Consider the following 14,249-nt stretch of genomic DNA (forward strand, 5'->3'; position numbering starts at 1 on the left):
CTTAAATATATGAGATGTTTTGTTTTGTATCTACTAAGTAGAAATAACAGTAATGTTGGGAGAGAAAGTTCCAGAACTCCAATTAATGTAGTGACATGGGTAAAATTACTTTGGGAAACTGGTCCCTTTAGAACTTGATAGGTTTGCTGAAATTTTGAAAATGATTTTCACCTTTCTCCATATGGCTTTATTGGTATTTTTAGAGTTAAATGAGAATACAGCAAAAGATTTTAACTTCGCTTGTTATCTGAACACTGCAGAACAAGTTTGACCACATAAACTGGCATCGCATGGAATGTCTACATAGGAACAGAGTTCTCCTTACCAGTCCCCATGGCTGTAGGGTACATTCAGTGGGGTAGAGATGGAAATGGGTATGGAATAGTCAAATTAGCAATTGATTTTTATAAAGAGTCTAGCTCTTTTGCTTAGCATGATCTATGTAGGAATCTCAATCTCACCTAAGATATATCCCATGTATGCCTTTTGCCCTGTGATGGCATCTGAAAACATGGTTATTTAGGTGTTTGGGTGTATGAGTCAAGGAAAATATATAATCAGATGTTTATTAAAAGCAAATTCAAAAGAAAACCAATTTAGTTTCGCAAGATTGATGAAAATCTGAGGTAGTAAACTTGGAATTTAGCACATATGTTAAGGAGAGAATGCCAACTCAAATGAGGTTTATTTATTCTACCACTAACACAAGTGAACTTTTGCCAGTGAATCCCTTTGGAGTTCCTGTGTTTAGTTTTTGTCAGCATCTAATAACAAAGCCAGTTTTATTTTTTATTAGAGAGATAGCTACTCTATCCTGGATAATGAGGGTGGCTGAGAATCAGGAGCTTGAGAATTCCTTAAGCCCACCTCTTATTTTGGCTGGAAACCTGTGATTTTTTTAGTCCATTGTGCTCCAAACTAGAAAGCCAGAAACATGGGAACTTCTCTTTGTCTCAGTTCCTGCAAGGGTGAATGGATTCAGCAACTTCTGGTCTCCTCCTAGCAGATATTCTACCGTCGTGGATGGAGAGCCTAATCTAGAACTTTGAGTATCTGGAGTGAAAAGGCAGTGTTTGAAAAGTTTGAGCAGCCACATACAAGGTTCGTTCTAGGATCAATATGTTGGTTTTCTTTCATCCCAGCAGGAGTCTCTCCTCTTGCTGCAGCCCAGGGCAAAGGAGTGGTATGCTCCATAGGAATGCCTTCAGGAGAACACCCCCCTCGCCCAGAAGTAGGCTGGGTGGCATCGTGGGACCAGCGTATCAGCAACTTGAGGAATCAAGGATCCCAGACCAGGATATGATACCTCGGCAAGGGTAGGTCTTAAAAGCAATGGAATTTAGGGAGGGTGTCGTGAATGTTCAAACTTTCAATTGAGTTATTATGTTCTTTGGGATTTTCTTCATTGATTTTTGTCATTAATAGTCTATTTATGCTTACTTCTATCTTTGTTCCACAAAAGATAAACTAAAAAGAATAGGTACAATGAAAACAGATATTAGGGAAATGTGAGACGGAAAAATAACACTAGGGAGCAAGTTAAGTGTATAGCTATCTAGGCAGTATATTACATAGTTGCTAAAACAACTGGGGATTTGTCTTTGATTTAAAAGAAAAAGAGATTTCTTAGGAGGACTAACGTGTTCCTTCATTCTTAGGTTTGAAAAACAATTACTCAATTCTCTAATCAATATTGTGGGCAATACCCTCAACAGTAATCTGTAATGTATTTATATATAGTATCTGCTTCTGCCCAGAGTGTTCTTGAACATGTCTCAGTCAATGTTGACAGCATATTGTCAAAGTACAACTTGCTGAACTCAGATCTCTAGGTTCATTTGTGGTGTAGGTGTGGAAAGATGGGCTTTGGACACCCTAGGGCTGCTGTTCATTCTTGCAGTGCAAAAGGTGCCCTCTCCTCCAAGTGGTTGCAGACCTTCAAGGGCTCATGGCATGGTGAGTGGAGTAGGATGAATTTTAGCCCCCATTCACCTAATTGGCATAAATCACCCAGTCAGACATGGTAGCCCTTCCTTAAACTGACTGGAGTTTAAATCTCATCTTTGAAAAAAATTTTATCTTTTGAACTTAAGTTTTCTCATGTATAAATTGGGCAAAATAATACCACCTTCCTAAGGGTTGTTGGGCAGATTAAAAAAAAATTACATGTGTAAAGGGCTTGTAACTGACACATAGTAAGCAGAAAACTAGTCTGGCATTTATTGTCACAGGAACTATTAGAGAGCTATTGATTTCAAGAGCAATGCAATCAGGGTTTATTCCAGAAATTTCAGGAATCCGTTCTCTCACTCAAGCCAGGTTCTTGTTGCATGTTTTTTATCACTCTGGATCAGGCAGTCCAGGTTTCTATGCTGCTTTGGCCTGGCTGATCTTTCCAGACTGTCTATATCAAACTGAGGGCCAAAGCAGTTAGGAGACATCTATCACAGAGCCTTACCTTTTCCTTTTCTTCTTGGCAAGTTATACATACAGCAATGCCCTGTCTGACAAAACTCAGCAACAGATTTCTTCAGAAAGAAATTTGTAATTTTGAAGCAATTCCAAATGGGCTGTAAAATACTTTTGGTACAGATCTGGGGTGACAGTTTGTAAATTCAACATAACAACCAGGTTGTCCAAAATGTATAATGCAAGTCAAGAAGCAGTTTGCATATTTCTTTGCCTTATATCTAGAAAAGGGGCTTGCATTTAGCCTCTAATTATAATTAATCATGTTTCATCATTTCTTTTCTTCTTAAATCGCTAAGCACGGATAATGATTCTTAAATCACTAATAATGTCTGTTACTTAGGAATATATATACAGGTGAGAACGAGTGAAGGGAAATCAAGTTCGGAGATTTTGTGGGTGGGGAGAGAACCCAGCCCATGCTGTCTTTCTTTTCATTGGGTACTGTTATGGCTCTCATCCCATATGTTAAGGATGCTCTGAGCCTGTGCCAGGCATAGGCTTGAACCCTACATACATGAATCTTCAGAGGCTCAGAGATTTCCATGCATGTTCAGGCACTGCTTTGTCTTTTACCTCCTGGGAGACTTACACTTATTGTCTGCATAGTGGTAGTTTTGTTTTGGTTCAACCATCATTGGGTTTGGAATATTCTCTCCAGCTGGCTGGCCACGTGTATTTTCCTGTGAGTGATATGCACCCGATGTTGATAAATCGTGACTCTAAGTCACTGTGTGCTCAGCACGATGAATCTCAGGGAGCAATCTCATTCTCAGTTCTTAAAAACAGCTATTTTCCACTCCTGGGGGACTGACCATCTCTCCGGACTGGAAATGGGATTGGTAATAGAATTTCATAGCTAAAGGCCCTCTTCAAATCTGGCCCTAGCCCCGAGGGGGAGTGAATGAATTTACGAGAGCTATCAGCCATCTGCTGCTTGTTTATCAAGCGTGTGGGCGCTGTCTGCTAGTTAGGCTCCTGGTGTATAGGACTTCTCTTCTTGGCACTTACGTCAACCCAGCTTGAACCCAGCACATATCATAGGGAGGTCTGATGAAGGAATGAGATGAAGAGGAGATTCTTCAGGAGATTTACCCCCAAATGATAGACCTGGGACCACCATGGCAATGGCTTACAGAGCTCTGAACTAGGTTCTGTCAGGCAAATCAAACTCATCTCTTCATATGCTAGACAGAAAGAAATGGAATCACAGAAGTAGATGGCCACCTTCAAAGTAGAAGGGATCCAAAGTAGAAGGGATCCAAACTGAATACCTACCTCACTTAGCTAGCAACTTTACAGACAAGTGATCCTTTAAGAAGTTTAAAAATGAACATACTAAGAATAGCAGAGTTTAAATGGCTAACCTAAGGTGGCATATCCCATGTAAAAGGACCAAGATTGAATACTGGCCTTTCTGACTAAATGAACCACTAAGCCGGGAAAGAAATGTGAAGAAAATCACATTCATGGATGATGACATATAAATGGAATAGCTAAGTGTATGGCTTTGGAGGGAAAAGTGGATCTCTTCAATTTAGTCAGTTGATTTCAAGGCCATGCACACCAGGAACTGAGGCTCGGAGTCCCCTGCAGAAACACAAATTCCTTGGCCGAATCCCTGGGAACCAAACCAAGTGACTACTGTTGGAATTTCTCATCTTTAAAAGGATGCTTTGACTCCCCTAGTTACAGATGAAATGCACTTGTGATTTCTTTGGTGAGAGATCAGAGGAAGGGCAGCTCAAACTGGTATTTTATAGTCACTGAATGACAAGCTATGGATCAAACTTGTGAAAGAGTCAGTGACTCTTCAGGGACACAGAACTCTGAAGTATCTTCTAATCCAGAACCACATTAGAAATTTAGCTCTCGCTTAAACTTCTGGAGAGTAGTACGTAGCTTCTACTCAAATACCAGTCTGGGACCTTTCACTCTGAGAAGGAAGAGAGGACTCTGGTTGAATAGCACAGAGACATTACTTAGGTTAGTCCCCAGAGGAATTCCCCTAGGTCAGTATTCCCACCTGTTTTAATTAACGAAAATATATAAGTGAGGCTGCCATTTGTCTAAGATTCCAGAGCTTGTAATGGCATTGGGACTTAAAATCATGTCTGATATAAAACGAAATCACATTTTTGGAGAGTTCTAATTGTTTGAAGTCCTCTCCATGTTATAGTAACATTCTAGATTTCAGTTATTGCCAGCCATGTGTCCCATACCTGACTTGCAAGATGACACATAAGCTAATTGCAATTCCTCTTTCTCACCCAAGGGCGTAATTCAGAAGACTGGCCCACGTTTGGTTTGAATTGCCTTTGATTACTTCGTCATCATGCCAATGTAGTCATGAGGCTACAATTTACTAAGTCCCCTGAGATACTTAGGCCTTTACCCAAGAGTTTTACAAGGAATATTTAGATGCTGGTATAAGAAGGTGCACCTGTCACCATCACATTTCAACCTGTTAAATTCTAGCCACTGATACACCCAGAAGATATCTATGGGGAATACAGTTTTATCCCAATTATATTTCTTGGCTCTGTGCCATTGGTGAATGCGATAAGCAGACATCCTCTATCTTCATGCATATTAGTGATGCTAACAGGTTGACATCTGACCCCTTTTTTCTTGTTGAAATTAAGACATTGAACAGAAACTTTAGGGTCAGATTTTCAACCATATAACGTATAAGTGAAAGGCATAAGATCCCCCAAGGAATTTCCTTGTACATGACTATACAATTAGTCTATAATTGTAAAAAAGATTATACATCCCTAAAAAGGTGTTCTAGTGCACCTTAGGATGCCCACTCATTTCTGGCTTTGATAAGAAGAATCACAATCAAACAATTTGGGATTAACTTGTTCCTCTGCTGCTTACCAAAGGTATAATTTGAGGGAAGTCACTTGAGTGCCCCTTAATCTAGTTTATTCATCAATCACATGGTAATAATAATAAATAAGCCACAGGTTTTTAAAAAATTAAATGAGGTAATTAGACATAAGCATGCTTTTAAAAAACATTTTGCAAATGTCAGCTGTTATTATGTGTGAAATGGACATTAACTGGGATATAAGGGGAGCACTTACCTTGAAGATTTGTTCATGTATTCATGCATCCACTTGATCAGGATTTATTGATTGCCAACTCTGTACTAAGCATAGTAAGAGGGGATGGAGCTACAAAGACACCTAAATTTGATCCTCATCTTTTCTCACTGCCTGGTGAAAAGACAGACCCCTAAATTGCTCTGATTGTGTCCTTACAATAAAGACTTCTATTTAGTATGCAAGACACTTCATTGCAATTATTCTTTCCATTTATAAACATGATTGTTATTTGCATTGTAATGCCAGACAAGGGGAATAAGACCTATTCTGTGGAGGGTGGATATGTTTAGATTATGCTTAAATTTTAATGTTTCATTTAACATTTAAATTAAGGACAAACAACTGAGAGAATAGGGACTACTGTTCAGGACCCCAAACCACATTTCTGTGAATCCACAACATACCTGCCCTACTCTCTGGCACTGGAAAATTCACTGGCTCTGAACAGGCAATAAGAGGGCTAGCCAGATCCTGGCATATTCCAAAGACTTGGAATGGTACCTTAGCATTCTTGACAAGCTACTGCCGTGCACCAACGAACTACCTTACTTGGCTCCAGAAACCATGTGAGGAAAGTTGCTATATTGGTAGAGGCCCAATGGACTTCACTTCATGTTCATCCCTGGAGAGGAATTGTATGCCTCCATCCCATTTGTAGGCTCAGCAATCTGGCAGTGAGGCCGTTTCTACAGAGCAGAGAGCCACTGAAAATCGGATTTGGTCCCTGTAAACTCAGAGTGAAGCAGAAACACTCAGGATGATAGCACCTTGATGCTTCATGTCGGGCTTCCTGATCGCCCCCAAGTAGTGTGGCCACGAGTCTACAGACTAAACCCGGGCTGAGAGGGTGGTCACATGGATGGAGTGGAGTAATGCCATTATGGGTTTCCTGTTTGTCACTATGGAAAGGCCACACTTACCTGCTCAATCCCCATTTACTTTGTATTCTAGGATAGAGGTCAGGAAGACTATACCCCACCTGCCTATACAGCTGTGGTGTGTTGAAAGATCCCTGGACTTCAAGTAAGAAGATCTGGGTTTGAGTCTCAGTCTGTCACTTATTTTCTGTGTGACCTTGGGCAAGTCACTTCACCTCTCTGAGCTTCAGTTTACTTCTCTGTTTAACTGGGAGCATATTATCCGTCTCATGGGGTTGCTGTGAGAATTCAGTGAGATGGTGCATGTGGAAGTGCTTTGTTGACTGAATAGTGCTCTAAGGAAGCACAGCAGAAAGCAGAACCTGTAACACCATGTTTCTTTTTCAGGTATTCATCCAGTGGTTTAAAAACCCAACAAAATGCATCCATAAATATGCAACTGCCTTCAAGAGAGACAAATTCCTATTTTAATAGCTTGGATCAAAAGGACCTGATGGGCTATTCATCCACACGGGCCAGTTCCGTGCCCATCATCCCTTCAGTGGGTCTAGAGGAAACCTGCATGCAAATGCCAGGGATTTCTGAAGTCAAAAGCATCAAATGGTACAAAAACTCCTACTCTGCTGATATTGTCAATGTGAGTATTCCAGTCAGCGATTGTCTTATAGCAGAACAACAAGAAGTGAAAATATTGCTAGAAACTGTCCAGGAGCAGATCCGAATTCTGACTGACGCCAGGCGGTCAGAGGACTATGAACTGGCCAGTGTAGAAACTGAGGACAGTGCAAGTGAAAACACAGCCTTTCTCCCCCTGAGTCCCACGGCCAAATCAGAACGCGAGGCACAATTTGTCTTAAGAAAGGAAATACAAAGAGACTCTGCATTGACCAAGTGACTTAAGATGGAGGAATCTGTGCATTCTGTGCTTTGCTCAACAGGAAAAGAGAGGAAATTAAATACAAATTATTTATATGCATTAATTTAAGAGCATCTACTTAGAAGAAACCAAATAGTCTATCGCCCTCATATCATACTGTTTTTTAACAAAATATTTTTTTAAAGGGAAAGAAACGTTTCAGGAGGGATAAAGCTTACCACTAAAGCTTTGGGGTAGAATTCTGAATACCATTTCAGTTAGTCCCAACGCCGGCCTCTTTTGGCTCTTAGTAGATGTGGGTGATTCAGACCCTCAGCCCCACCGCACCAGTGTCCTCATAAAAAAGCACTGGCAGTTACCCGGTTTCAAAGAGACAAGCTGTATCCTGAGGGTGGACATGCCAGTGAGCGAGTGGCTCTTGCATTTGGCTTGCTGGTCCCAACCCCTAAATTTCTATTCACTCGACAGCCTCCTCACAGGTTATGTCATGTCAACCAATGTAGTGTTTTCTCTTTCATTTCTGAAGAATGACACAAAGACTCTGGAAGGGGGAGGACAGGAGATAGAAGGAGTAATCGGGGGCAGTCTTAGCTACTCTCATGTGCCAGTTCCCTCTGAAATTTGAAGGCACAGAATCTCAGAGGGAGGTGTGAAGGAAATTATTATAGAAAAAGAGATGAGAAAAATCACAATGTCGTGTCACTAAAACCATGCGAATAGAAGTGTTTTTCTTTGAGATTGTGTAGGGGCTCCAAAGGAGCATTTCTCAGTGTGTGTGTGCCTGTGTGTGTGGGAGTGTGCGCACACGTGTGTGCGCACGCGTGTGTGTATGAATGTGTGCGTGTGTGCGCACAAACGGGCGTTGGTATGGGCTTGCTCACTCGAGCACAGGTATGCTGTATGCACATGTGTTCCTTGTGTGTATGTGTGTGCATGTGTGTGCATATTAAGCTTGCTAAAATTTGTTCTGAAACATCAGGGAATTTAATATTCAGAAAAAAAAATTTCCCTCTCAGATCTGTTCACTTTAAATTTATCCATTAAGTATAAAGTTCAGTTAGTAAGTTCTTAGATCAAGGTCACTTGCATGGCGGGGTCCTATAAAACTCTTGACAATGTCAAGATCATTTTCTGGTGTGAATATTTTTGAGAGGAACAACTATTGGCTCATTAATGATATCAGCATCACAAGGCGAGTTGAGGATGTGTGTTTATTTTGAATCATGCATACTTAAATGATTTACACAAGCCAGTTATCAAATTGACAGTTACCCTTTGCTTTCTCGTCATCCTCATTACTATTTATTTTGTAGCAAGTCTACTATTCGTGGACCAAGACATTGGCTTCTGTGGTTAATATGGAAAGAATAAATTGTTGAAATCACAAAGCCCAGACTTTTCAGTTCACAGGAAGCCCCCAAAAGAACAGTAAATTGTGTTGTATGTTCATTTGGAATAAAGCAATATTTTTACCACTGCTAAGGTGAACTGAAACTTCTCCTGAAGATTTGTCTGTTTTATTTACCCTTATTTTCATGGGGCATTCAAGGAAATTAGTGTTCACATAACCAGTCTTTTTCCAATCATTGGTGGTGTTGAGTTGTTATGTTTACACTGTTTTAAATAAAAAGGCACAGTATTTGAAAGTATGTAAAAGATTTCTTTTACTGCAGTCTGGGAAGACTTTGGTTAAAATTTCCTTGTGGAAGATTCACATTACATTGAAAGGGAATGTAACTATTTCTGAAATATTGCATATATACAATTCTTATTGAGGTTGTTTCTGTTGAAAATACATTGCAAATTGCTCTTTGAGAACATTCTTTAATAATAGACATAATGTCATGCAGGGGAAGGAAAACATTGTGTTCTTACCAACACTGTTTAGTGGAACTTCAAGGTCTCAGTTGTTGAAAACACTTTGGTAGAAATGCATTTTATATTTAACAAAAGGTTTTTGGTATTCATTAATTGTCCTAGTATACTTATATAATTTTGAATATAGAGGTAATGTTGTTAGAGTCTTAAAAGATCATCACAAATTTTTAATGTCTAGACCACCTAGGCTCCCATTTAAAAATATTGTATCTTTGGGGCAAGGATATATGACACCCATAAGTTGCATATCCAATATGTTACTGTGTTGAAATTTATCACTATTATCAAACATTAACTGGAAGGCCTCACAAGTCTGTTGAAGTCAACCTTGTTTCTTGGGTTTTTCATCACAAGTTTACCTGTGGCACACCTAAAGGATTCATACAGATTTCACCTAATTAGGAGGTGATAATTAGGTGACTCACAGCAGTTACTTTAATATATTTTTCACTCTGAAAAGATTGAATATTATCAATCAAACTTAAGTCCTGATCCAACCCCCACTTTTTTTTTTTTAAAGTAGAACCATATATTATGTGATTATAAACACTCTGGTGCATCGTGAAGAGCATTAATATCAGGCGCACCCACTGGCAGTCTGATGTAAAGTTTAGAGATATAGTTATTTCCTAATTGATAATCAAGACAAAATCTTCCATAAAGAACAGATATTAAAGGTTATTTCAGTGGTCATTTGTCTTCTTTTGGAATATGAAGCTCTCTGAAAAGGGCCCAAGCTCAAAATGCACATTTTTGGGCACCATCTGACAAGTACTGATAACATCAAGACTTTCAAAATTGATCTAACATGGCAAACACCTGGAGCCATTGGTACTTGTCCTTCTAGCTCATGTGCCTACAGAGAGGTGCTTATTTCTACAAGACACCTTTGATTTTGCTTCATTTTCCTTGTCTTTTTTATGTGAATAGATATTTGGAGATTTGTACCTAAGTAAGTTGCATATTAGTTATTTACTGAAGAGTGAATGTCACTCACTAGTTTTTCACTCTGAATCATTTTCTAATTAGTCTTTTTTTAATACAAGGCATATATTATTCCAAGTTGCCATGGAACACTGTTGTTCAAAATATATGACTAATTTTATGTTAATGAGAAATAATAGAAATGATGTTGGAAAATTGGCATCCAAATTTTCTTTCTGATTTTCCCATGTATGTTATTGAATGCTCTACGTTTTACACTCTAATCCAGTATCTACCTTGCTATGGGCTAAGGACTAAATATTTGTAAATTTATCACATCTCCAATGATTCACATCATTTCTAAGTAAGAATAGCAAGGTCTTCTGGAGGAGCAAAAGTGCTGATTTTAAGACTTCACAAATTAATCTCTTTTGATAATAATAGCATATCAGACCAACCAAAAAGAGAAAAGTAGGGCCAGGCTGACTTTGAGAGAATGCCCATTGGCTTCCAGATTGAATGACAGCTACAATGTAAGTGAGGCCTCTGGCAACCATGGCGAAGGCTGTCAATAACCACGTCTCCACCAGAATACGCTTGATGTATGCAGCAGTCATGCACATCCATCTGCTGCATGGTGCTCTAGGAAACCATGGCTCCCTAAGTAAGGGGAGATTCTGGTTCCTTTGATCCCAGCCCTGTAAGCCAGAAAATATCGCCCTGAGACAAGTGCTGTGAAACATTTCCCAAATGAGCATATACTATACTTACGAACACAGCAGGAGGGGTGGGATTTTTATTTGATCTTTTGGTATCCGGGAAACATTTTATATATAAAGAATACTTTTTTATTATTATTCGATTGTATAGATTCAGTATAGTGTATTTGATGATAGCATATCTCTACTGTGTTTGTACCTTAGTCTTCAGAAATTCAATCTTCATCCAGGAAAGATCAGCACAATGTTTCTGGGCTGTTCTCAATTTTAGATGTATCCCAATATGTTGTGGGAAATGATGCCTTTAAATAAGCTTTATCTCTTCCTCTTTTATTTTTTCTTTCCCTTTTAAAGAAATAGTGAGGGTGAAGGAAGAAATCCATTCCTTAAGATCCACCTTGTTTTCTTACAATTATCTGTTTTCTACTGTGACTACACACACACACACACACACACACACACACACATCTAAACATATATGTATATATAAAATATATACGTATATTAAATTTAGGTGTTTGATTATTTTGTTAGCTTTATTTTTGCTTAATTTGACAAATATTAAAGTGAATGCCAATGAAATGAAATCATTTAGGGATCAGCTGAACCTCCAACGTTTAGGTAACAGAAGCATTTTTCAGTTCTTTCTTTTTCTTAGGTAAGCAGAAATATCCTCGGGTTGGAGAATTCACACGACCCTGGAATAAAATTTCTGCTAGATTATCCCTTAGACATGAAGATTAAACTATGGGTGTATATGATTGCTGTCCCTATAGCATATAATGGTCTCAAATATATTTTTTACAAATATAGACACAAGTTCTCCCAAAGGTGCTACACAGGTACCTTTGGCTTCAAGTGCCCATGAGCTCTAGTGAGGAGTTGAGGTCAAGGCAGAGGGACGAGGGGGAGATATTACATGTTAATATTGGATACCCCAGTGAAGATGTGCAGATGATAGTAGAGGTAACCAGACACCATCTTGATAAAATAGAGAACAGGCTTCTAGTACTTTGAAAACTTTTTTCAGAAACATTGGTTGCATGGGTGTTGTTGCCTATGAAATAATTAATTGTACGATAGCAAACAATTCATGTTGAGAGTCATCTTTGTGAAAGCTCGTGACTTAACTATACATATTAGTAACATCATGACTCCATCTGTCAAATAAGGAGGATTATCTAGTTCATCTTCAATTTCCTTCCAAATTGAATAATATCCTGTTATCCGATCATTCAAACTCAGACTTTACCTGGTCATTTGTCATCCAATCATTTCACAATCCCTTGGAAAGTTAATAGTTATGTCTTGTAAGACTCAACAATTGTTGGAACCTGTCTATCAACCTATATATATCTATATGTTACACTTATAATATTCCACTTAATTTCCATAGAGAAATAGGATCACTTTTCTCATTTTTAAAGTAAATTTACCTAGGACAGGTAATTAATAAGAAAGGATGGCCAAGAAAATGCCTAACTTCAAAGCTTGAGCATAAAAATTCGCCCTGGATTCTTGGATTAAAATTTGCCACGGATTTTTTTTTAAAGTGTATCCTTTGTGAATCTTTATCAAAGCCAGAGTAAGGAGTTCTGAGAAGGCATGACACCTTGAAGATGTTCTCCTCTCACAGATGCAATGACACACTCTCACTGGATACACAGGATATTTCTTAATATTCTCAATTATTTGCACATCAAACTCCTTACCACAAACCCTCCAACTAATAGTGAATAAATTCTCTGGGGACACTTTCACATTATAGTTGGAAATAATCCTGTTCTTTGGGGGGCACAATAGACAAAAAAAAATGCAGGGTTTACTTATTTGATTTTGGTTTTAATTGCTGTTTCTTTTTTTTTTTTTAAGATTTTTTATTTATTTATTTTTTAGAGAGCGAGCGAGAGAGAAACAGCATGAGAGGGGAGAGGGTCAGAGGGAGAAGCAGGCTCCCCGCTGAGCCAGGAGCCCGATGTGGGACTCAATCCCAGGACCCTGGGATCATGACCTGAGCCGAAGGCAGACGCTTAACCATCTGAGCCACCCAGGCGCCCTAATTGCTGTTTCTAACAAATCAATATCTATTTGCTCTTCCAATAGCATCCTGACTAGCACTAATTCTTCCATATAATTTTTCTTCATCAAGATCCCAAAGTCTGAATTCCTTAGTCTTCAATAAAACAATGCAGAATGTTAAATAGGTCAATCAAAACAGTAAGTCTCATTAAGTTGTGTTGTGTTTTTAAAGTTATAAAGATTCCATGTAGTTGTTTACAAAATCAAAATAGAAAAAATGCACGTTTTTAAAACTTTTTGATGTATTTAGAGGTCTGATGAACCATTCACACAGCCTTGTTCCACTTTACATTGATAACTCGATACTGTCCTTTCCGAAATGAACTTAAGTTGAAGGTCTTAAACAATCACACACACACACACAGCATGTTAAAATCCAATGTTGTCCTCCTTTTCCTTAGAGTTTTCTCTTAAAACTCACTCAAGTGTGTCCAAATTCTCATGATGTGGATGACCTTGGATTCAGATATGTTTCATATGAAAGGCAGACAGCGAAAACTATAGTGATTCTCTTTTAAGGTTGTTTTATACAGCCTGCATTTGAATCCTGTCTATCAAAAAAAAAAAAAAGGTCTAGAGAATAGATACATTCATTCAAACTGGAATAAATGGAAGAACATACTAGTCACCTTAAAATCTCTACACATTTACCAGGGGTCACTGTGTATATTTTAAAGATAATTTGAGGGAAATACCTTGATTCCCTCTTATTTTTTTCACGTATGCAATTGTACACATTAAATCTAAATGAAAAATGAATTCCCTAGTTCTTCATAATTAACGTATTTTATTAACTCACTGACCATATTTTAAATAAAGAATGTTAAGTCACATACAGAAGAATACATACAAAATGGTCAGCAGAATATCTCCAGTTGTTATTTAAAAAAAAATTTTTTTTTAAAGCAGAAACAATCTCTTGTGCCTGTGATAGTAGTTTTGTCTTAAGGAGTGTATATGTTCTCCTTCCAAGAAAATATTTCAAAATGCTGTTCCCTACTCTGTGGAGTGGATATGAAGGCTATGGGAAATAATACTAGCTGTTTGTCCCTTGGCAGCCCAGTAAAGTTTGGTTACATTATGGGGCACTGCATTTCAGGGAAATATACCACACTTACTAAAATTACGATATTACTAATTGACTTAATAATAATCTTGACTTTGTCATGTAAGTTTTCATCTGTGGAGGGAATCCTTGATTATTATTTTCCTGTTGCATCTTCTCAGTAGTCTTTGATGAACCTGGGCACTCAGATCCCTTAGGTTGGATTCTTACTGCATGTTACTTTTATCTTCTCGTTTATCAAACAGG

The 14,249-nt window shown here is 38.4% G+C and overlaps 1 protein-coding gene across 4 annotated transcripts in view; it reads left to right on the top strand.

The window, feature by feature from the left end:
* Nucleotides 1–8,968, top strand: part of NRG3 (neuregulin 3) — a 1,029,538-nt gene extending 1,020,570 nt beyond the window's left edge. For 2 of the 4 annotated variants that reach the window (XM_044916509.1, XM_044916511.1), the window contains exons 8-9: nt 1,146–1,316; nt 6,848–8,968. In XM_044916509.1, coding sequence (XP_044772444.1) covers nt 1,146–1,316; nt 6,848–7,355 — 679 coding nt within the window. In that variant the 3' untranslated portion in view covers nt 7,356–8,968. Of the gene's footprint in view, nt 1–1,142; nt 1,317–6,533; nt 6,606–6,847 lie in introns of all 4 variants that reach the window. The other 2 variants (XM_021699954.2, XM_044916510.1) reach the window with 2 other exon arrangements.
* Nucleotides 8,969–14,249: the final 5,281 nt, after the last annotated feature.

This window comes from Neomonachus schauinslandi, chromosome 6, assembly GCF_002201575.2.
Source record: "Neomonachus schauinslandi chromosome 6, ASM220157v2, whole genome shotgun sequence".
In the NCBI taxonomy this organism is placed as follows: Eukaryota; Metazoa; Chordata; class Mammalia; order Carnivora; family Phocidae; genus Neomonachus; species Neomonachus schauinslandi.